Source organism: Pteropus vampyrus, unplaced genomic scaffold (genome assembly GCF_000151845.1).
Source record: "Pteropus vampyrus isolate Shadow unplaced genomic scaffold, Pvam_2.0 Scaffold18, whole genome shotgun sequence".
Classification (NCBI taxonomy): Eukaryota; Metazoa; Chordata; class Mammalia; order Chiroptera; family Pteropodidae; genus Pteropus; species Pteropus vampyrus.
In genome coordinates this window covers 7,753,052-7,778,735 of record NW_011888799.1, presented here as the reverse complement: position 1 = coordinate 7,778,735, position 25,684 = coordinate 7,753,052, and the positions used below count along the sequence as shown (strand labels likewise).

Here is a 25,684-nt window from a genome sequence, read left to right as displayed (position 1 = left end):
TATGTATGTATATAAATGTATGTGTATAATTTTAAGAGAAAGCAAATGTGCCAAAATGATAACAATTGGTGATTCCAGATAAAGGATATATAAGTGTTCGTTGTACTTTTATTTCAGTTTTTCCATTGCTTTGAAATCTTTCAAAATAAAAAGTTAAGACAAAAAAGTGAGGAGGGGTGGTCAGGCTGACAGGGTTGTGAGAGCAGACTTTCTCAAACACTATGAAACATAATGAAACTATCATTAATATCTGAAATGGAGAAAACTGGATTCATTGTTTTTTATCATAAAGGAAAGGTATGTACTGGTTATGCAAAATCTCTCAGCAGGGAAAACTGCTGATCTTATGTAGAGCTTATGGGAAGCATGGAATTCAGGGGTTGGCGCTGTTCTGGAGGTGAACATCATCTAGAATAGAGGTTACTCCAATGGCACTGTTGCACTTGGAGGAAAATTCATTACCATGAGTCTGTTCTTGACTGACTTTCAGAAGTGAGGAGCTGCCGTTGTTAGGTGATTCACTGACGGGCTGTAATACTGGTTCTGGTGACTGCTTACCATAGCTACCGAAAAATCCTTAGTTTGTGGGAACTTTAAAAATTCTCAGCTAGTATAAAATTTAGTGCCTGACATGATTTAGACTCACAATAAATATTTGTTCAATGAGTAAGGAGTTAAAAAAATAAAATGTTTGCTATTATCATCATCGTCATCATCTCATTTCCTAAAACTGAAGAACTTTGAAGTGCTAACACCTAACTGCTGCTTATTTGGAATCCTCTGACTAAAGTTTTTAAGTCATATTGGAGTCCTTTTGCCTATGTCGGTGTTGTGTAAATTGATTTTCAATGCTATATAACTTAGCGGGCTTAGAAAAATGATTACATACACAGTAAATATATTGAAAACCAAAAGTTTCCTTTCTTAAGAACTCAAGAGTGTCTAATATGGTAACATGCATTGCAAATCTAGAGAAGAATAAAATATAAAGCATTTCCTAAACTCATTTATCTACAGACAATATTCAATTTGGGAAATGCTTATACAGTATGCCACATATATCCATTATGCTAATTTTCTAAATATCTGTATAATGCCAAGTTCTCCTATCTCTAAGTGACTTTCTCACAGCATGTATATCTGAAGCTTGCTCTTGCTAACACCATGGCAAATCTCTTAACTTTCTTGAATCTCTGATTCCCAGTCCATGAAATGTGCTTAAAAATTTAGGTAAAATTTGTGATTATAGTGTATCTATATCCAGTGTTATAGAAAGTTAATTTTTGACTGTTAAGTATCCAGTGTTATAGAAAGTTAATTTTTGACTGTTAAGTTCAGCAGCAATATGATAGTTAAATCCTTGTGTTATTAAAATGTTTGCAGGGCCTAAAGGGACTAAAACAACTTTTTTGGAGTTATGTATCTCTCTAAAAAGCTTAAAAATTATTTTTAAGTTTTAAATTTATTTTTCAGTTACAGTTGACGTACAATATTATATTAGTTTCAGGTGTACAATATAGTGATTACTCATTTATATACCTTACAAAATGATCATCCCAATAAGGCTAGCATCATACATAAGTTATTACAATATTATTGACTATATTCCCTATAATGTACTTTACATTCCCGTGACTGTATTTATAACCGACAGTTTGTACTTCTTTATCCCTTTCACCTGTTCACTCATACCCTCTACCACCCACAACCCTCCTCCCATCTGGCGACCTTCAATTTGTTCTCTGTATCTATGAGTTTGTTTCTCTTTCGTTTGTTCATTTAATTTATTTTTTAGATTCCGCATATCAGTGAAGTCATATGATTTTGGTCTTTCTCTGTCTGACTTATTTCACTTAGCATAATACCCTCTAGGTCCATCCGTGTCGCAAATGGTAAGATTTCATTCTTTTTTATGGCTGAGTAATATTCTACTACTTATCTAATCTAATAGACCACCTCTTATCTAATCATCTATCGATGGACACTTAAATTGCTTCTATTTCTTGGCTATTGTAAATAATGTTGCAGTGAACATATGAATGCATATATCTTTTTGGATTAGTGTTTTGGATTTCTTCACATAAATACCCAGAAGTGAAATTGCTAGGTCATATGATAGTTCTATTTTTAATTTTTTGAGGAACCTCCATATTGTTTTCCATTGGTTGCACCAGATTACTACTGCACCAACGGTACACAAGGGTTCCCTTTCCTCCACATCCTCGCCAACACTTGTTTGTTGATATGTTCATAATAGCCATTCTGACAGATGTGAGGTGACATCTTATTGAGGTTTTGATTTGCATGTCCCTGATGATTAGTGATGTTAAGCATCTTTTCATATATCTGTCAGCCATCTGTATGTCATCATTGGAGGAATGCCTATTGTCCTTTGCCCATTTTCTAATTGAATTGTTTGTTTTGTTTGGTTTTTTGATGTTGAGCTATTTGAGTTCTTTGTATATTTTAGATATTAGTCGCTTATCGGACATATTATTTGCAAATATCTTCTCTCATTCAGTAGATTGCTTTCTCATTTTGTTGATGGTTTTTGTGTGTTTTTCACAGAACTAGATCAGATAATCCTGAAATTTATATGGAACCACAAAAGGCCCTGAATAGCCAAAGCAATGTTGAAAAAGAACAAACTTGGAGTTATCATGGTACCTGATATCAAACTATACTACAAGGCTATAATAATCAAAACAGCATAGTACTGGCATAAAAACATACATATAGATCAGTGGAACAGAATAGAGACCCCAGAAATAAACCCATGAGTATATGGTGAATTAAAATAGGACAAAGGAAGGAAGAATATACAATGAGGAAAAGACAGTCTCTAAAACAAATGGTGTTGGGGAAACTAGACAGATACATGCAAAAAAATGAAATTAGACTTTCTTACACCATATACATAAATAAACTCAAAATGGATTAGAAACTTAAATGTAAGATCTGAAACCATAAAACTCCTAGAAGAAAACATACACAATAAATTCTTTGTTTGACATTACTCTTAATTTTTTTGGATATGTCTCCTAGGACAAAGACAGCAAAAGCAAAAATAAATAAACTACATCAAATTTAAAAACTTCTATACTGCAAATGCTTAAAAATTAGTTATACAGAGTAATTGAACCAAGCTGCTTTTATATTATTTTGTTAATCTTTAGTAAATGAGCATTTAAGGCTAATTTTTTAATTTGTTAAGGTTTTTGCACATTTAAGATGATATTGCAGAAAAAGATTTCTGGGTGAAATAAAAGGCCTAGCTTTTGCCTCTAACGGGATTAGTGACCCTGAGATGGTTATTTAACCTCTCTTACCTTTATTTTTCTTCTAAGATGAGATGAATGGGCTAAATCTTTTAGGTTCTTTCCTAACCTAACATTCAGTGATTGGTATACATTTCATTTATTCCTTCCTATTCCTCACATAAGGAGTGCTTATAATCATTTGCTTTATGCTGCTATTAATTCAAGTTTGAATATGAGTATATATGAGAAAAATTGCTCTATAAATTGTTAAAAGAAATTCATACGCATATTCTATAATTTTTGTAAACTTCCTCAGATACACATTTCTATGCCTTGTGTTGTGATAATTCTAGGTGAGTTTTTCTAGGTGAGTCTTTGGTTTTTACAAAATTATCTAATTTATTTAGATAATTTATTTAGTGAACTTCTCATTTCTTAAAAGCCATTTTTCTCACACATCAAAAATTAATAAATGCCCATTTTAGTATTTTACACTACCTCTTTTCTCTGTCCCACATTCCCATCTCCTGATTATGTTCTATGTTTTCTTTATTTTATATCATCTTTTTAACATACAAATTATTTAGTATTTTATTATGTATATTGTTTTTTGTGTTCATATTAGAATGCAAAGTCCACTTTTTTTTAATCTGATATGTTCATTGGTGTATCCTAAGCAACTAAAACAGTGCCTGAAATACTAGATACTCAGTATGTAATTGTTGATTGAGTGATTAATACCCGTAGGTGATTTGTGTTTACTTTTTCAAAGTTTTACTCTGTCTTAATTTTTATTTTACTTTAAATAAATATATTTATTAATATATCTGTATATTTTCACATTGGTATTGTATATTTTACATCATGAATGGGAATTTTATAATCTTGCTTATATCAGATATTTATACTTATTTCATGGAGTATTATAAAATTCTAAAATATTCTCAAATTTCATTTAAATTATATATGAATATATATTATAATAAAGAGGTGGAGGAAATGGATGTTGAAAAATCAAGCAAGCAATGAGAAAAATGATCACTGCTAGAAAAACTGTTGTCCTAACTATTTATTTGATATTTTAAGTTAATGATTACGTTAGCCTTCTCAGAGCTAATGTCTCAGTGAAAAACAGATGAAACCATGGAGTTATATGAAAGTTAGAGGTAATAAAAATTGAAGAGTAAGGATAATTTGCTTGTGTTTATGACTGTCCGATTGCCTTAAATAACTCATCATAGTCAAACTTCTGCACTTTCCCACCCCCGCTCTATGGACAGTGGGAAAATTCTCAACAAATATTGGGTAAGAATGACATAAACAGTATGATGTCTGTGTTTGCATGTGCTGTCTAGTGCCAGGTTAGCTGACTAGAGTATAGTGAGGGCACTAGCCTGCTATTCCCTCTAATTCCAGTTAGGAGAAATTCCTGGGTATTATAGTAATACCTAGCCTATGAAAGTATAATCAAATAAGTGGTTTGAAGGGAAAAAGGAAACTTTCTTTTGGGGACAGAAAGTTACCCAGGGCCGCCTTACAGCAAGCAGTAGTCACACAGTGTCCATTCCAAAGTAATGTCAATTACCTGAGGTAGAAAAACGTCCAAAAAACAGAAGTAATAAAAAAAAGTAACTAACTCCCAAGACCACAGCAATTACTTAACCACAGCATCCAGAATAATTTAACCACATTAGAGTTTGTAGCCAGTGGTAAGTACTGAAAGCAACTCAGCATCCAAGAAGACACACACATGGTAGTAAAGAAACATCTCTTTGTCCTTTCTTTATTTTTGGTTCCTGGGTGCTTTGTAAGCAGATATGCTTATAGGCCTAGTATTCTTTGTAACTGGCCTAGCAGGTTCTCTGTCACAGATTTTTACCGATCTTAAACCCTTGGCTTCTTTTTAAGACTCTTTTTTTTTCCTCCCAGCTTTTTTGATGTATAATTAACAACAACAAAACAATTGTAAGATATTTAAAATGTACAATGTGATGACTTGATATATATTGTGAAAGAATTTCTTTAAAGAATCCCTTTGATTAAAACTTAATCAGTTCTTCTACTCTGTTCTTAATCAGAGATTGAATATTTGGACCTTGTTAAATATACTGAAAAAGGATAATATAAAATCCTATGGAAATGTCCACAAGTACAAACACTATTTTAGACCTTTTATTAAAAAAAATGGGGGCGGGGGGAGGGCAGTGGGATGTTTTTTAGAAACTACTTTAGCATATAGGACCAAGAATAAATTGCAGCCTTATTGCCCTTCAGTTGTTTTTGTTCACTTATTTCATTCTGTTATGCATTTAAAAACTTTATTTCTGAATTTCATGATTGTTACCCAATTAATTTAGTAAGATTTAATTTTATTACAGGAATTTTCTTATAAAAGTGATTTACTTAAAATACAATTTTCTTATAATTTGTAAAGACAAATTTTTAGGATTTAAGAATTATAGCTGCTTTCATTTTCAAATATCTGAAGAGGCACTCTTTTTGTTTAAATTGAGGCAAAATTGATATATAACATTATTTTAGTTTCAAGTATACAAAATAATTATTCAGTATTTGTCTACATTGACAAATGATCACTGCATCAGGACTAGTTATCTGTGACCAGATATAGTTACAAATTTTTTTTTTCTTTTGATGAGGAATTTTGTGATCTCCTCCTTTAACAGCTTTTAAATAAGCAATACAGTATTAATAGTCCCCATGGTGTACACCATGACTTATTTTATAGCAGGAAGTTTATACCTTTTGAGTCTCTTCACCCATTTCACTCACAAACCTCCAATCACCAGTCTGTTCTCCATACCTATGAATGTTACTTTGTTTTCGTTTATTAGATTTCAAATATAATTGAGTTTATAGTGTATTTGTCTTTCTCTGTCTGACTTATTTCACTTAGCATAATGCCTTCAAGGTTTAAACATGTTGCAAATGGCAAGAATGCATTCTTTTTTATTGCTGAATAATATTTCATTTGTGTGTGTATCTGTGTGTGTATATGTAAATAAATAACATCTTTATCCATTCATCCATCAATGGACACTTAGGTTGTTTTCAGAACTTGGCTATTGTAAATAATGCTGCAGTGAACATAAGGGTAGATATATCTTTTTGAACTAGTGTTTCATTTTGTTTAGAAAAATGCCCAGAAGTCGGATTGCTGAATCATATGGTGGTACTATTTTTAATTTTTTGAGGAACCTCAGTATAGTTTTCCATAGTGGCTGCATCAATTTCCATTCCCTTTTCTCCACAGCCTCCCCAGCATTTATTTCTTGTCTTTTTGATAATACCCTTTCGAACAGGTGTTATGTGGTACCTCATTTTAGTTTCGATATGCATTTACCTTATGATTAGTGATGTTGAGCATCTTTTCATGTACCTGTTGGCCATTTGTATGTCTTCTTTGGAAAATGTCGATTCAGATTCTCTGCCCCTTTTTAGTTGGATTGTTTATTTATTTGCTATTGAGTTGTATGAGTTTTTTATATTTTGGATTTAACTCATTGTCAGATACATCATTTGCAAATATTTTCAGTAGGTTGCCTTTTCATTTCGTTGATGACTTTATTCTGCCAAAGCCTTTAAGTTGATTTAGTCCCACTTGTTTATTTTTGCTTTTATCGACTTTGCTTTTGGTTTCAGAAACAAAAAAGTCATTGCCAAGACCAATGTCAAGGAGCTTTTCCTCCTATGTTTTCTTCTAGGAGCTTTATGGTTTCAGGTCTTTCATTCAAGTATTTAATCCATTTTGAATTTATTTTTGTGTATGTTATAAGATAGTCTAGTTTCATTCTTTTGCATATGACTGTCCAGTTTTCCCAACATCATTTAGTGAAGAGACTGTCCTTTTTCTATTTTGTATATTCTTCTCTTTTTTTTTTGTTGTAAATTAATTGATCATATATGCATGGATTTATTTTAAAATTATATGTGTGTGTGTATCAGAGAAGTTTTCTCATGTCAATAAATAAAATACTTATTGAAAAAATACTGTTTTATTTTTACCTCCTTTGAAATTTATCTTTTGTGTTTATGCTTTTGTACTATTATATATACACATAATATAAAAAGATAAATATATACATATTGCATGTGCTTGCTCATAAAGTTTTTCGTTTTTTACAGTTAAAGCCATTAAGAGAATTTGGGTTTGATTGACTTTCATAGTTGGAGATAAATTTATGTAAGGAGTGTGAGTCAATGGATACATCATCAGATATGTGAATTTACATAGTATCTGGAGATTAGCAAAAGATTTTGGTAAATGAATGATGTTTTAGAATTTACAGGGACATTAAAAGTATATCACCATACTTGGGAAGAATCTTGACATAAATTGCTAATTAAAGATATCAAATAGATGCTCAACGCAGAGTAAGATAACAAATATCCAGCACCTTCCTTCTTTTTATAAAAAAAAATCTTTTAAAGCTGATGTTAGAAACTACTGTTGTTTTTTTTGAGAACACATAGTGCCTGTAGTAATAGTCACTGTATATTTTTAAAAATTTGTTTTCTGTGTATTGGACCTCTGTGACTAGTTCTTTTTTCTATTTTATTCTGTACTTTCTGTTAATAGATATTTTTACTTTTATAGGTGTCTATTTAAAGAACCATCCCCCAATTTAGACTGTTGGGCATACACATAACACACAAAAATACTGAAAAGCTTAGTCATAAGTTCTGCAGGATTTTTGGTCCAGCATCTTAAGGATTTCTTCAGCATCTGTACCTGAGTGTAAGTGTGCAGAATGAAGAGTATAACTTCACCTCATGAATAATCTTGCTTATTTCATACTTTCATTATGCACTTGACAAGTGAGTTGCAGAATTAGCTGCCTAGTGCTCAGTGAGACATTTGATCCTGGGATTGAATAAAACCAGTCTTGTTTGAGTCAGACAGTGGGATATAAGTGGCTCTGCCATTAAGTGGAGTCCAGCAGGATTGCTCTAGACTTACTGCTTGTTGTGTAGTTATCAAAGTAACAGTCCTTCCTAAAATGGAGGCTAGTGTGTTACAGCAAGAAGCTACTGCAGGAGACTGGGGAAGGGACAGCCTTTTCAGGAAATTTTCCTGAGAGACCTTTAGTGGAGGCTGTTCTAGAAGTATTAGTGTTGCAGGCATCTAGGCAGTATGTGAAGGAATTGAGTATCAGACTGTTGGTTGGGACTAGACCCAGTACAAGTCAGTCAGGGCATCAATGAGTGGTAAAGTAGGTCTTTAAGGGAAAAAAAATCAAAAGGTTTGTATAAGTATCAATTACTTGCATTTTGTCTTTAAGCGACTTAAAAATATTACATACGTTGCAGAGCAAAAAGGAAGTGACTGTGGCTAGGTGCGGTGGTTTTCATTTCTGTTTTCCAAAACCACTAGGACAATATCTAGCTCTCTGTGTGTAGGGAAAATATTGGCAGAACTACTGTGAGAAAAACTAGAATTAAAGCTGAAGTATGAACAACGCTGAAAATTAAAATAATATACTCATCAAATTCCATCCCTTTAGCTGGTTTTAGACATGCTAATGATGACTATTTTTATTAAAAGTTTTAACTTCTCATTAAAGTTTGAGGAAAAGCTTGATAATTTTTTGTACATTTTATTAACATGTTTTTAAAATACTCTTTTTACTGGAGCTATGAATTGAATTTGTTGTTTTATCTTTTAGTCAATTATTTCACTTTGATAACTTTGTACTATTTCTATTGTGACATTTGAAGTAACTTAAAATAATGGAAGGGAAACTTTGTTCAGGCAGTTTCAAGAATTAAATGCTCAATACATCAGTGAACACAACAGAAGATTTTCATTCTCTTAATAGTGTACAATGTACAAAAGTTTTAGTTTTGATGAAGTCCAGTTTGTTTATTTTTTCTTTTGTTGCTTGTGCTTTTGATGTCATACTTAAGAAACAGTTGCCAAATATGAGGTCATTAAGATATCCCCCCGTTTTAAGAGTTTTATAATTTTAACTCTTTAATTTAGGTCTTTGAACTATTTTGAGTTCATTCCCCCACACCAGTTATTGAAAAGACTGTCCTTTCCAAATTAGATGTTCTCCCCACCTTTATGGAAAATCAATCAATCATATATGTAATGATTTATTTTTTTCAGCTCTCTATTCTATTCCATTTATATATTCGTCTATCCTCATGGTGGTGCCACATTTTCTTTTTCTTCGTTGATAGACTTTGGTGAGATCGGCAGAGTGCCTTTTGTGAAATAGGTATTTTCCTAGTTCACACACTGAAGTTATCACCCTCTGAATATTACTTTTTCGACTTTATATTAGGTTCTTCAAACTGACCTACTGTGCTCAGGGTCCCAGCATTCTTTCCTATACCTTGAGTACTATGCTAGTTAAAATCCAAGCTATGAATAAATTTTGGCTGCAGTGCTCTCTTATCCTGTGGAACTGTACTTTATCATTTTATCTGACTTTTGTTTTGTCTTTCATACTGTTTGTTAAAGCATGCTTTCAACATAAGGTTTTGATATAGTACTGTGCATTTTCAAATATTCTTTACCGGGAAGTGATTCTCTGTACATCTAGTCTACCATGTAAAAGTTGAGAATAGGATTTTTGAGAACAGCTTTGTAATCCATTCTTGATAATCAGCTTGCATATAATTGGAAGTAATAATTTATCATATATACATAAATTTTTCTTAGCAACTTTTAATTATATGCTATTAAAATTTTCTATATAATTATGTTACTGTATTGGCAATTTAGATATGGCACCATGATTTTCTGGTTGCCAATATTATTAAGCAATTATTAATATTTTGCGTTTTGATATTGTATTGGCAAGTTAGATATGGCATCATGATTTTCTGGTTGCCAATATTATTAAGTGATTATTAATATTTTGCATTTCGAAACAGTAAATGCCCTTAAAAATGACTACACAAATCAAGAAATAGCATAGATAATAACATTGCAGGGTTTTTTTTTTTCAGCTTGTTTCGGAGGGATGCAGTTCTTTGTCCATAGAAAATCATATATCCACTGTATTATTTGAGAGAACAGTGTGTACTTTATTAAACAGATTATTGTAATAAATGTTTTTTATATTTTTCTTTCTTAGTTTTACAGTCCTTAATAGTGGTGTGATGATTATTTTTTTTCTTACAGGTTTTCTTTGGGTGATGCTAGAAGGCCTCTTCATGAAACAGCAGTTTTGGTAGAGGATGTGGTACACACTCAGTTAATTAATTTGGTAAGAGCATATGTATAATCTTATTTGGTATCTCTCTGCATCCTGCTTGTATTAGGATTCAACCCAATACCTTTTTTTAAGATTATATTCACATTAAAAAAAAATTATATGTACATTTAGAATTCTTTTCCTCAGCCTTATTTAGGTATAGTTTACATATAACAAAATTTCACCAGTTTAAGTACATAATTTAGCGAGTTTTGACAACTTATTGTCATGTGACTACTATCCCAATCATGACATAGATCATTTTCATCATCCAAAAAGTTTCTTTGTGCCACCTGTAAATCAGTTTTAGTCATCTACCCTCTGACCCCGATAACAGGTTTTCTAATCTGTTTTCTGTCGCTATGTAAGTATAGTTTTTCCAGAACTCTTTTAAAAACTTATTTATTTTGAATTTTGAGCTTACAGAAGTATTGCACAAATAGTTCATAGAAGTCCTAGATATCTACCCTTCACCTTCCTCTGTTAACATCTGATGTAACCATAGTACAATTATCAAAACCAAGAAATAACATTGGTACAACACTGTTAATACAGTTATCAACCTTATTTGAATTTTATCAGTTTTCCTGTTATTGCTTCTCTTCTGTTCCAGGAGATAATTCAGTATAAAACACTGTAGTTAGTTATCATGTCGTTGTAGTCTTTTCCGATCTATGATAGTTCCTCAGTCTTTCCTTTCTTTTATGACCTTGACACTTTTGAAAAGTACAGGCAGTTATTTTGTAGAATGCTCTTCTTTTTTCAATTGGTCTGATATTTTCTTATGATTAGAATGTGGCTATGCTTTTATGGCAAGAATACCACAGAAGTGGTAGGCCTTTCTAAGTGTATCAAATCAACAGGTTCATGTTGTTGATAAGTCTTATTTGTGATCTTAACCTTGAATACTTGGTTACGGTGGTAAATGCACTCTAAATGTTACTATTATTTTTTTTTCATTTTGTTGTTAATAAGTAACCTGGGAGTATATTTTATGCATATGCAAATATTCTTTTTCTCTGAAAATTTTTGCATATCAATTTTAACATTCATCAATATGTTTCGTGTGACACTATTGTTACTGTGGTATTTGTCTAATAGTGGTTTACTGTTTCTTCTTTCCTTTTATATTTTTTAATTCCAATTATCCTGAAAGGAATAGTTATCTTTTATCACCATTTGTTTATTCACTTTTTAATGTATATATGTATGGGCTAATGTATATTTAAATTTTATTTGTAGGACCATTATACAGTAATAACATTATTTATTTTAATTGCTCAAGTCGTACCAGTGTTGGCCCTTAGGAACCTGTCATGTCCTTTCCCCGTTTTTGTATCAGATTTTTGGTCCTATGTCTGATATATATTAGGGATATCAGTCTTTTGTTTGTGGTATATGTTAATAATATTCTTATAGTGTGTCACTTATCTTTGGACTTGTTTTTATGGGCTGTTTTGGACATACAAGAATTTTTAATGTAGTCAAATGTATCAATCATTTATTGCCTTTAGATTTTGAATCATTGTTAGAAAGACTTCTCCTTATACCGAATTTAAAGAGTAATCCATCCATGTTGCCTTCTAGTACTTGTATGAGTTTAATTTTTAATGTTTATATTCCTAATTCATTTGTAGATTATTCTCGTTTATGTGTGAGATATGTATCTAATCTTTTTCCAGATGACTACTCAGTTATACCATCACCATTTATTAAAAAGTCTGTGCTTTTCCTAATGATTTGAGATGCTTCCTTTATCATATTAGCATATGCATTAGGATATATCTCTGACTTTGTATTCTATACCAATGGTTAATTTGTCTATGCATGTGCTAATATGACATTTTTAATTACATAGGTTTTATAGTATATTTTAAAGATTGTTACAGCTAGTCTCACCTTGTAATTATTCTTTCTCACTGTGCTCCTGGCTATTCTTGTATGTTTATTTTTCCATATGAACGTTAGTATTAAATTTTGTGGCTCCATAAAATAACTCATAGGTATTTTTATTGAGATTGCATGAATTTATAATTTAGAGAGAACTGCATCTTTAGAATGTCAAATCAGTCTAAGAATAGGGAACATCTTTACATTTTTCAAGATTACTTTTGTGTCTTTCATGAGTGTTTTAATATTTTTCTTCTATAGGCTTCATATATTTTGTCTTAGATTTCTTCCTAAGTGCAATCTTTTTTGTTGCTATTGCAAATGGACTTTCTCTCTAATTACATCATGACTGAAAACATCTGAAATTTACTGAAATACATAAATCTGCAGATTCCAGAAGCTGAGCAAACTCCAAACAGGATAACCCAAAGAAATGCGTGTTCAAACTGCTGAAAACTAAAGACATAATATAAATCTAAAAGCAGCCAGATTTATTACCATAGGAAAACAATGATTTGAACGCAGAATTTTCATTAGAAATCATGGAGACTAAAAGGAAATGGCACAGCAGTTTTAAAGTACTGAATGTAGAATTCTCGGTCGGCAGTTTTTTTCTTTGACTTTGTATTCATATGGCCTTTTTTTCCTTTTCTTTGTGTCTCCATGTGACTCTCCCCACCCCGCCACCCAAGAACATCAGGTATTTGTTCAGTGCTATTGTCATATGTATCGAAGCTATATACATGCTGTTATCTTCACATTGTTGTGTTAATAGCTTTTTTATAGAGTTATATGTCTTTTAAAGGAATAAATGGAAGTATGGATAAAAGGAAGTATATGTTATCTTTTACATTTACCCACATGTTTACCATTTTCCAGCCTCATTATTCTTTGTTACAAATCGGAGTTGACATTTAAATCATTTCCTTCAGCTGGAAGAATTGTAACATCTTTTGTAGTACAGGTGACACTGATAAATTCTCTTGTTTCTTTTACCTAAATATCTTTTTTCACCTTTATTCTTTATGTGGACCCTAGGTGATAATCTTTTCCTTTTAGCTTTTTGAGTATGCCACTCCAATATTTAATGACATATGTTAATTTCTGATGTCAAGTCAGTTATTATTTACTTATTCCCTGCATAACATGTTACCTTTCTCTGCGTGATTCAAGGTTTTCTCTTCATTATTGTGTCTCAGACGTTTGATGTTTCTAGGACTGATTTTCTTCATGATTATTTTGCTTGCAAGTTTGTTGATCTTGTTGGGTCTGTAAACTAATATTTTCTTCTATTTTGTGGAAGTTTTCAGCCATTATTTTTTTCCTGTGTCTTTCATTTTGAGATTTCAGTTGTATGTGTTTTGGACCGTTTGTTATTGTTTCACAAATCTGATGGTCTCTAAAGTTTTTCTACAAACTTTTTTTTCTTCAGTTTTGTTCGGCCTTGATAGTTTCTGTTGATATCTTTAAGATTTTTCTGGAATCTTTAATCTGCTATATACTTAATATAGTGTATTTTTCATTTTACTGATAGTATTTTCTGTTATACTATTTGAAAATGTATCTTATTGGGTTAAAATAACCCTTTTTGAATTATGGGTATATATTTTTATATTGTTCTAACATTTTTTCTTTTTTAATTAAATGTATTGGGATGACATTGGTTAATAAAATTATATAGGTTTCAAGTGTACAATTCAGTAATATGTCATATGTGCATTGCATTGTGTGTTCACCACCCAAAGTTAAATTTTCTTCCATCATCATGTATTTGACCGCATTTACCCTTATCTTCCTCCCTCCTTCCCCACTTTCCCTCTGGTAACCACTAAACTGTTGTTTGTGTGTATGAGTTTTTGTTTGTTTCTCTTGTTCATTTGTTGCTTTCAATTTGATATCTCACATGTAAGTGAAATCATATGGTTCTCAACTTTTTCTCTCTGACTTATTTTGCTTAGCATGATAATCTCAAGATCCATCCATGTTGTCACAAAAATCCATTTTTTCTTATGGCTGAGTAATATTCCTTGTATATATGTTCCACATCTTTTTTATCCAAACCTACATCAAAGGGCAGTTGAGTTGTTTCCATGTCTTGGCCACTGTGAATAATGCTGCAATGAACATAGGAACCCTCACACAATGCTACTGGGAATGCAAATTGGTACAGCCACTATGGAAAACAGTATGGAGGTTCCTCAAAAAATTAAGAATGGAATTACCGTATGACCCAGCAATCTCTCTTCTGGCTGTCTACCCTCAAAATTTGAAAACACTTATCTGTAAAGATATATACATCCTAATGTTCTTCCAGGGTCTTCTGTGATTCCATATGAATTTTATTATTCCATATGAATTCTATGATTTCAAAGACTTTTCTATTTCTGTGAAAAATTACATGGGAATTTTGATAGGGATTACATTGAATCTATAGAGTATTAATATTTTAACAATATTAATACTTCTGATCTATGGACACAAGATGTCTTTCCATTTATATGTGTTATGTTCAGTTTCTTTCATTCAGTGTCATATTTTTTAATGTAGTGATATTTTACCTCCTTAGTTAAATTATTTCAATTTTATTTTTTTGATGTGATTTTAAATGTGCTTGTTGTCTTTATTTCTCTTTCAGAGAGTTTATTGCTAGTGTATAGAAATGCAACTGATTTTTGTGTCTTGACTTTGTATTCTGAAACTTTATTGAATTTGTTTTTTAGTTCTAAAGTTTTTTGATGGAGTCTTTAGGTTTTCTATGTATAATATAATGTCATCTGTAAACAGAGACAATTTTACATCTTCCTTTCTGATTTGGATACTTTTAATTTACTTTTATTGCCTATTTTTTCTGGGTAGGACTTCAGTACTATGTTGAATAACAGCAGTGAGAAAGGGCACCCCCTTGCCTTGTTACCAAAATTAGAAGAAAAATTTTCCGTCTTTTACTGTTGAATATTATATTAGCTATTGGTTTGTCATATATGGCCTTTATTATATTGAGGTATATTCCATCTATACATAATTTGTTGAGGACTTTTATTCTGAAAGGATCTTGAATTTTGTGAAATTTTTTTTCTGCATCTATTATAATCATATAATTTTTATCCTTCCATTTATGTGGTATACCACACTTACTGAGTTGTGTATATTGAATGATCCATTCATCTCAAGAATAACTTTCACTTAATCATAGTGTACAGTCCTATTAATATGCATTTGAATTTAGTTTGCTAGTATTTTGTTGAGAATTTTTTATTCTATTCATTAGATATATTGTCCTATAGTTTTTTTTGTAATGTTCTTATCTCAATTTGATATTAGTGTAATGCTGGCCTCATAAAATGGATTTGGTAGTATTCCCTCCTCTTCAGTTTTTGGAAGAATTTAAGAAGCAGTGTCATTAATTCCTTAAATGTCTGGTAGAATTCACCAGTGAAACTGACTAATCTTAGACTTTTCTTCTGGGGGAGGTTTTTTATTACTGCTTCAACTCCTTAGTCATTATGGTCTATTCAGGATTTCTATTTCTTCATTATTCAGTCTTGGTAGGTTGTATGTTTCTAGTAATTTATTTATTTTATCTAGGTTATCCAATTTGTTTTCATAGAATTGTTCCTGGTAATGCCTCCTACTTTTATAATTTACTTTAGTTCTCTCTTTTTTCTTTGTTAGTTTAGCTACAAGTTTGTCAATTTGTTCACCTTTTCAAAAAAAAATCTTAGTTTAATTTATTTTTTCTATTGTGTTTTAGTCTATTTCATTTATTTTTGTTCTAATCTTTATTTTTTGGATTTAGTTTGTTCTGTTCCAGTTGCTTATGTGTAAAGTTAGATTGTTTGTTTGAAATCTTTTTTTCTTGATGTAGGTACTTATTGCTATAAACGTCCCTCTTAGAACTACTTTTGCTGCATTCCAAAAATTTTGGTATGTTGTGATTTTGTTTTCGCTTGTCTCAATATAATTTCTGTCTTCCTTTTTGATTTCTTCTTTAACCCATTGGTTATTCAGAAGAGTGCTGTTTAATTTCTACTACTTGTGAATTTTCCAGTTATCCTCCTGTCATTGATTTTAAGTTCCGTATTGTTGGGGTCAGAAAAAATAGTTGATATGATTTCAGTCCGATACGGGGTGTTTCTCGCCAGATTCCTGTTCCAGCGGGACTACTTGCAGACTGTACCTGGGAGGGACTGGAGCCTAGTCATTCGGCCCTTTCAGAATCTACAGCTAGACCTAATTTGGCGAGCTTACCTCCACAGGCTTCTGGATCATGGCCAAGAAGGGTAGACATTTTGGGGATCATTTTGGCAGTAGTTGCATATTATTTTATTTGGGAAATATTACAGTAAGACTGGCAGTAGACTAAATATGTAAGTTGTTTCTTAAGTTATTTTCTTTAATCTTTATTTTCTTTGACCTGTTATTCCCATCTCAGACCTTTGCCCTCTTATCCTATCCTTGATTCTTACTCATTACTTCGGCCAAGCCGACCCTCTATCTTATGTGATTTCACCTAACTCTACTCTTCTACTTAGGTGATGACTGGCATAGGCCTCAGTTAACTCTTCTTCACTGGTTCTGCATAAAGATTAAGAATATGTTAAATAAGGAAAATACATACAGACATCTCCTACTTTTCAAAAGTTCATGTTAATGCCACTTTACTTTTATAAAAGACCTACCTTAGTACCTATTTTAGCTAACTGAAAGAAATCCGAAGAAGATTTTTGCTTTTAACAGAAAAAGGCAAAAAGGAAAAATAATAGTGTTTAGGATTTGTTTTACAGTGAGCCATTATAGAGGCAGTGGCACCTATAGCAGTTAGCATAGCCCTGCCAAGTTCTTTCTGGGGAACTACACTCAGCATCTCAGCATCAACGATTGAATTGCTATTTCACTGCTATCAATAATAATAATACCCTTTCAGTTTCCAAAACTGTTATGATTTCTGATGACTATAGAGCCTTTCTTTTCTATTCATTCAAAGTTAGATATCAGAAGAATCTCTTCATTTTATGCATAGAATATAATCACCATTTTATTTCAAAGTTATATTAGATTTTCACTATATTAATCTACCAGGCAACTAGTAAGCTATTCAGTCTCTTGTACTATGTTTTTATTTCAGAACCATGTTTTCAGGATATTCTAATGATATTTAATTACGAAAATTAATAACAAATTTATATAGGTAAAGAGTGATTGCTTAAATCTCCCATCTGGATTAGCATGCACTGAATTGTTCATCTTCCCTTCTCCCTCTTCCTTATAATGTTTTTTAGTTCAGCAGTTAATCTCCTGGTAGAAGGAGCTTATGCAAGGCACCGTTCAATCCTAATCACCATTTCTGTGAGGCGTCACTTATGCCACCTCAGTAATAGTTTATGAGTATGTTTTAAAATAGTAATAAAGTTTCCTGTGCAGAACTTCAATTATAAGGGTTATCAAAATAAGACAAACTAATATAATTTGTGATTGTATAAAATAAAGGAAGTAGAGGTACCATGGGGACCTCATGAATCACAGAATGGAAACAGTCTTCTAGCTAACTAAACATTCAGACTTTGTACTAAGTCACAGCATGTATATGTAACTCAGCAAACCAGAACACACTCTGTATTTACGTGCATGGGATAAAGGAGTTCACAAATACCATCTGGGAAAAAAATTCTTGGCCTATTTTGTCTGATCCTACTCTGGAGTAAATGAAGTACCACATATTTAGCATAAACAGACTGAAAATACACCCACTTTGTGGAAAATGAACACATGTACATATGTCCGTATACATAGTGGTTCAAAACATAGAACATTGTGTGTCACTAAAAACTGATTACTTTTATATATTTGTACTTGTAACTTTTCTTATGAATGTACTCTGGAAATTATACTAATTGTTTTTGGGACAGCACTTATTTCTGATTGATTGCTCTTAAAATTTTCTATTTAATTAGTTCTATTTTCTCTCATATATTCCTGTCACATGCCTCAAGAAATGCTATTGTATCTCCTCTTTAAAAAAATAAGTTTGTATTCCTGTTAACAGATATTTAGTTTTTAATTTGTGACACAAAATGGGTATATTCTAAGTAGAATGACTTTAGCTACATTTTTCCTGCCAGTTGCCCTGAGTAGTTTGCTATAGCATAACCTCGAGGACCATCCAGGAAAGAATTTCTAGTTCTTTTCCCACCATTAACATGCCCCACTCCCGTTTTGTTGTTGTTGTTTCTGCTGCCATGTATCTTTCTCACTAATAGTTAATTCATGGTAAGAGAATCTCAGAATACAAATTGTTTATAGTTTCTCAGAATACAAATAGAATCTCAGAATACAAATTGTTATAAGTTATGAGTAGTATCTCAGGTTACTTGGTTTTCTTAGCATCGGTGTAAAACAGTATCTTCCCATTTTTCCACACGTGTCAAAATTTTTCCTTCAGGGTTCTTCATTTTTTCCCCTGCTGGTCTACCAGGATCCCATCACCTGACTTAAGTTAAACTCTACTAGCTACTTGGATCCTGTGTCATGCTTGGATTTCTGACCTGTGTTGAAATTTTCAGTTCTTACTGAAAGTCTTTAAGGGCTTAATACAGAATTTCCAAGAATTTCAGATTTACCAAAGAGTTCAAACCTGTCATAAAATTCCCACTCTCCAGATTGGTTTGAATCAGTTAATTAAAATAGGTCCAGATTTGTATCAACTGGAAATTGTTTGGCTGAATTGATATTATATATGCTGTCAATACTATCCTTTTGATAATATCCATTTTGAGTGAAGTTCAAAAATTGTCATGATTTCTATTGGCTTTATGGCTACTGTCATTTCTCTATTCATTCAAACTTACACATTTATCTCTTTGTTTTCTGCATAGAATATAATTATCTACCGTTTAATTTAAAAATCATTTTGGATTTTCATTCTATTAATCTGTCAGGCAACTACAGGTGCTCTTCAACTTATGACAGGGTAATGACTTGATAAACTCATCGTGAATAGAAAATACCCTAAGTCAAAAATCCATTTGATACACCTAACCTACTGAACATCATAGCTTAGCCTAGCCTGCCCTAAACATACTCAGAATAATTACATTAGCCTACAGTTGGTCAAAATCATCTAACACAAAGCCTATTTTATAATAAAATATTTAATATCTCATGTAATTTATGTAATTATGGTGTCCTGCCTTCCTGCTAGACAATTATCTTGAGTTTCATCTCAAGAGTAATTGCCTTCCTCTTCGTTTTCTCACCAGAAGCAGGAGACGCAGATGAGTGTTTTATAAACATTATGGGATGCAAAATCACAATATCTAAAAAATGCTGGCATCACAATACACTGTAGAGTATTGGTTGCTTACCCTCTTGATCACATGGCTGACTAAGAGCTATGGCTTGCTGACACTGTCCATCATCATAATAATGTATCATACCACATATCATTAGCATGAAAAAGATCAAAATTCAAAATTCGAAGTATGGTTTCTACTGAGTGCATATTGCTTCTGTACCATTGTAAAGACAAATTCTTAAGTCGAACCATCGTTAAGTCAGGGACCATCTGTAGTAAAGCCATTCTATCTGTTATGTTTTCATATGCAAATTTATTTTTAGAGTTATTCTAATAATATTTATGAAAATTAATAAAGAATAAACTTATATGTGTGACGCATGATTGTCTAATGTTCATCTGGATTACAGGCATTGAGTTCTCACTTCCTTAAAGTCTCTTTTGTTCTTACTTCTAATGCATTTTAATTTGGCAATTTCTTCCAAGTACTCTTTTCATTCAGCTGATTTTGTGTTCTCTTCTGTATCTGAACCAAGAGATTGTTTTACATTTGCCAAGATCTCTGAATGTCTCTTTTTTTATTAATAACTCTTTATCTTCTTTCCCAGGTGTTGCTGTTAGTCTTGATTAGTTTAGAGATTATACAGAAAAGAAAATAAAAGTAAATATCTACTTTGCGCCAGACAGTATGCTAGAATTTTTTATATATATTATTTTATTGTTCCTATATAGTCCTTTTCCATAAATAACTGTTATTTCTATAGATAGCTTTTTAACTTACAAAATTTTAACCTAGATCGACATTGCCTTATTTGTTATGTAGATATAATTAAAAGCCTTTATTTCTCAGATCCCAATATTATATATTATTCTATACTTAAAGAATATATAATTCTTTTGAAGAATATATTCTTTTTCCCTTTAGATGTTTACATCCAGCCTGATGTTTTTATTAGGGGTATTATTTTACCTCATTGTAATAGGGAGCAATTTGTTTATGCTGATCATTTCAAATGTTTCTCATCATTTTTATATCTCTTGATGAATATATAAATCACATTCTTAGTTTTCTGAAAATGTATTAACTATCCTTAGATACTCCTCTAGAGTAAGTTGTTCTGAAATTCTAAGTAGTGTATATAATCCGAAATTCATAAGATACTACTTATGTTTGAAGCCCTGATATAAAATTGAATTCAAATTTTTAAAGTAAATGAAAGGAAAAACAAGGTCCATTAAATAAATGTGTCAGTTAGAAAAGTGTTAAGAAAAAAATCTTAAGAATGTTTTAAGACCAATTTTCAAAATGATGTTTTATTACAAGTAAATTATACTGACTTTGCACTTTTAATTCAGCTAAGAATTACAGTAAGCATTAAAAAACCACAGATACTATAAAAATTCTGCTCATTTGTCAAAATGTATTTAAAAGTTTATTTATCTGTTTTTCTGCAGTAGAGTAGTTGCAGCAGAATGGTGAGGACCAAGGCAAGTAGTTACTAAGGCAGGCATTGATGTTGTCAAAATATAGGCACCAAGAACAAACAATTGCTAAAAACCACATATTCACAAAATTATAGGTATCTAGGTGGTCTAGGAGTAAATTTTATAAAGTATGATCCAGAAAGTATATATTGTAATATCTGAAGTCTCTTATAAAGTTCTTTGGTTGCAGAAACTATCATTTATATATAACAAATATGATGGTTGGTATTTACAATGAAGGCTTGAAAAAAAACTAGAAAAAGTTGATATATTCAAGATAGTCTTTAGAAACTAAAGATAGTGTGTGATGCACTTAGAAAGATGTCTCACTGATAAAGTTTAAATTTTTTTTTAATCAGGAACTTTAGTTATATACAGTATAGCATATATTTCTTAGGAAGTCAAAAACTTTTTCCCCAACAATTTATGTAAAGATTCCTTGACTTAGCAAATGTACTTAAGAAAATAAAAACATTTTATTTTAAACTTTCAATCTCAACTTCAAAAAAAAGAAGAAAAAATTTTCTATGCACCCTTTTACAGAACAACATCTCTTATAACAAACATTTTACTTAACATTTACAATAAACCTAGAGAGTTAGAGGGCATTATCTTCATTTTGTAGACTTGGAAAGTGAAGAGCAGATGGAAGGAAATTTAACTTTGGGTGGTGAAGTCACAATGCAATATACATGTGACATATTGAATTGTAACTTGAAACCTATATAATTGTATTAACCAATGTCACCCCAATAAATTTATTTAAAATTAATAAATAATTAAAAGAGAAAGAAGGAAAAAAAAAAGATTAATCAACTTGTCCAAAGACACACAGCTTATAAATACTAGATGCGGAATTCAAGTCATTTCTTATTTGGAGAGTTTGGGGAGTTTTTAGAATGAAAAATGCTATTTTTTTGTATGTGTACTAATGTATATTTATGTACCAGTACTCTATATTTCTGAGATTCCTTCTAATTGTGAGTATTCTGTGGTTCTGTGAAGTGAAGAATATTGTTTTCAGAATAGGATTTATATTTTGCAAAAGATTTGCAGAGAATAGTTAATAAAAAGCAGTGGTTGAAAAAGAGAAGTCTCAAGAAAGATAAGCAGCATCTTCTTTTGTTGTGGAAAATACAAATTTAATTTTAAGTCTCTGATAGAAATTTAGCATACTTTAAGTTTGTAAAGAGAAAAAGTAACATTCTGCCACATGAGAAATGATCTTAGCCAGCAGAACATCTTAGGCATAATGGGTAATTTGATAACATTGAAGTAGGCATCATTTGATAGACCTCTGAACAAGGGTAATTAAATGTATAAAAAAGAGTAGATTTAAACATACTTGAAAAAGATATTTTAAATATCGTGAACTTTTCTAGAAATGTACCACATTGCTGCTTGCATTTGTAATAGGCTTCAAGAAGAAAAGTTGTGGTAAAAGTAAAGCCTTTTTCCTTGAGGCCTGAAGTTGCTCCTTGACAGTTTCTTCTTGAAGACTTGTGTTAAGATCACTAGACTTCAGATAAGACTTGATGATCATATGAGAAGTAAAATACCAAATAGTAGTCCAAAAAATTTCTTATGGTCTACATATAATAAAAAGATCATTTTTTTTCAGTCTCTTCTCATATTAACTTTTACTCTCATATAAAAGTCTCAGCTTTTTCTGTTCAGTCATGTCGTCAATGGCAGCTTTTTAAAAATTAAATGTTCTTTTTTCTAAATATACAATCATTTGATTTTATCGATAAGAATAAGGTTGCTGTGTTTGCCTTATGTTTACTAGGAACTCAGTATTTTTAAATGTTTTTTTTTTCCATTTAAAGGTAAAAGTATTAACTCTTTTTTTTTTTCCTAAATAACTTTGCTGTTGGGTATAAAATAAAGCCACTGCATTTTTACATAAATCAGAGATAAGGGAGTGATATAGTTACTATTTTCAAATGCCGCACTTGTAGAAATAAAATACTGGAGTTCGGTTTTTTTCTGTAACATATTTATTTGTTCTCTTTTTATGCTAGTCAGGAAATGAAAATTTTTTGTAAGCAAGAAAGAAATTATGTCACTATTAAAGATTGAATGGTTACTCTATAAAAGAGGGAATGATAATTGATAAATTATTTTTTTTTGCACTTGAGGTTTAAAACTTATTGTTTCTTTATTTTAACTAAGTCTTTATGCTTGGATAATAAGCCACTTAGTAACCATTAATAACTAAAACTATGTTTGGATTTCAAATGGATTTGAATAATGTTGTCAGGAATAGAATTGCTATTTTCAAATGTCAGATAAATTGCACAGAGTTTGCATTTATGCCAGGAAACTACGTTTAGCCATTGGTTTATATGAAATCACTTCTGATCAAGCTGTGTGGATTTCCAGTTGGAATATAAACAATATTTCTTAAATGTATACTGCAGAAAGGGATGAAAAAGAAGCTCGGGACTAGATTTTCAAGGCCATTGAATTTTAGATGGAGGAATTTCTATGTAATTCTGTTAGTTTCTTCAGGCATTTGAAATTTTAAAAAGGAACATAGTTAGGAAAGTAGAATAATCTGGCTGTTTTATATATGACAGTGAAAGACGGAGCCAATTCTAGGGGGGTCTGTTTACAGGAAGGGTACTGAAATATTTAGGCAAGGGATATTACCAGCTCTAAGTTGGATGATGACAGGTTCTGAATGATATTTTACTATCTGTAAACAATAGTCCATTATGGGGATAAATCCTGTATTAACAAGAATAAACAAATTCAAAATACTATAACAATCAAATCTACCATGACGGTTCTCAATGTTTATCTGAGTGAAAAACTGGTAGAAATACTAAGTTGTTAGTACATTTAATGTACCAATTTGACATATTCTCACTTACTAATCATTGTTCTAAATGTGACTCTTCTTGTTACTGTTACAAAAACCACAAGACCTTGTGAACCATCAGTTGGGAAATGCTAGTAGAATGGAAGGTTTTTAGAGACAGACATCCCTGGGTTTGAATCTTGGCTTCATAACTTGCTACTTATACAATCTTGAGCATATTTCTTAATCTGTCTGAGTCTTGATTTACTCTTCTATACGAATTTACCTACCCAGTTGGCATTATATAAATTAACTTATATATATGACCTAACACTGATCTATACTACCTTTCAATGAAAACATGATTTAATTAATGACATCCAAAAATCTTAATTATAAGTCTGTACATTTGGAGCAACACAGTGTCAAGGGCAAAGACACTAAGGAACCAGAAAGGGAGTTTAAATAGTCATATGCTCTCTGTATCAATGAGTTGTTCCTATTTTGTTTGTTCATTTATTTTGTTTTTTAGAATCTACATATAAGTGAAATCATTTGGTATTTTTCTCCGACTTATTGATGGTTGCCAGATGGGAGGAGCGTTGAGGGGGATAGGTGAAAAATGTGAAGGGATTAAGAAGTACCAATTGGTAGTTATAAAAATAGTCATGGGGATGTTAAAGTACAGCATAGGGAATATAGGCAACAATATTACAATAGCTATAGTGTCAGATGGGTGGTAGACTTAGTGGGATGATCACAAGGTATATAAATGTTAATCACTAAGTTGTACACCTGAAACTAATATAATATATTGTATGTCAACTACGATTGAAAAATAAATATTTAAAAAATACGTAGAGGCAAAAAATGAAATCTCTCTCATGGACATGGACAGTAGACTAGTGATTACCAGAGTGTAGAGGAAGGGAGGAGGTAGACAGGGTAAAAGGGGTCAAATATGTGGTGACAGAAATCTAACAATGGGCGGTAAACACACATATATAATTATATATATATATATATATATGTATGTATGTATATATATGTGTGTGTGTGTGTATATATATATAATCATCGTGTGTTTACTGCATATATATATATATATATATAAGCTTTACCGCTAAATTGTACACCTGAACTTACTGGATTTCATTAACCAATGTCACCATAATAATAAAAAAAAAAGTTTACAAAATTAAAAAATGAAATCTCTGAACAAAAAAAGTCACATGCTGTTTGTATTTCTAGGACTACTTTCCTGCCTTCAAATATCACATCATATACAGTTCTGTCTCTGTGTCTTCTGTTACTATCTCTCATTCTTGATACAATTAGAGATATTAAAATTTTTAAATATCAGTTTAAATAATTTATTATATATGAATTTCCCTGTTTCTTCCTTTTCTGTTCCCATTTGACTCTATGTCTGCCATGAGAAGAAACCTGCAGACACAGAGCAGTCTAAATTGTCTTCATTAATTTGTTTCAATCCTGGGTTTTGAAAGCTTTTCCATAAACTTCATGCTTTCTCTTTTTATTACTATAATTTGAATACAACTTAACTATTAGTGAAACAAGAGCAGTGTTGACTAAAAGCCTTTATTTTTCACTAGCAAATCCTTGACTCCTCTAAATGATTTTGAGTCCCATCATTTTGTATTTTAGTGATGACTACTATATTTAGTTCTATTCCTTTCCCAGAATATTGTGTGAAAAAGTTTCT

At 31.3% G+C, this 25,684-nt stretch overlaps 1 protein-coding gene across 4 annotated transcripts in view; it reads left to right on the top strand.

The window, feature by feature from the left end:
• The window catches only part of SUPT3H (SPT3 homolog, SAGA and STAGA complex component), a 449,818-nt gene that overhangs the window by 201,845 nt on the left and 222,289 nt on the right, over positions 1 to 25,684 (top strand). For all 4 annotated transcript variants that reach the window (XM_023527667.1, XM_011354759.2, XM_023527664.1 and 1 more), the window contains one exon: positions 10,414 to 10,498. In XM_023527667.1, coding sequence (XP_023383435.1) covers positions 10,414 to 10,498 — 85 coding nt within the window. The remainder of the gene's footprint in view (positions 1 to 10,413; positions 10,499 to 25,684) is intronic.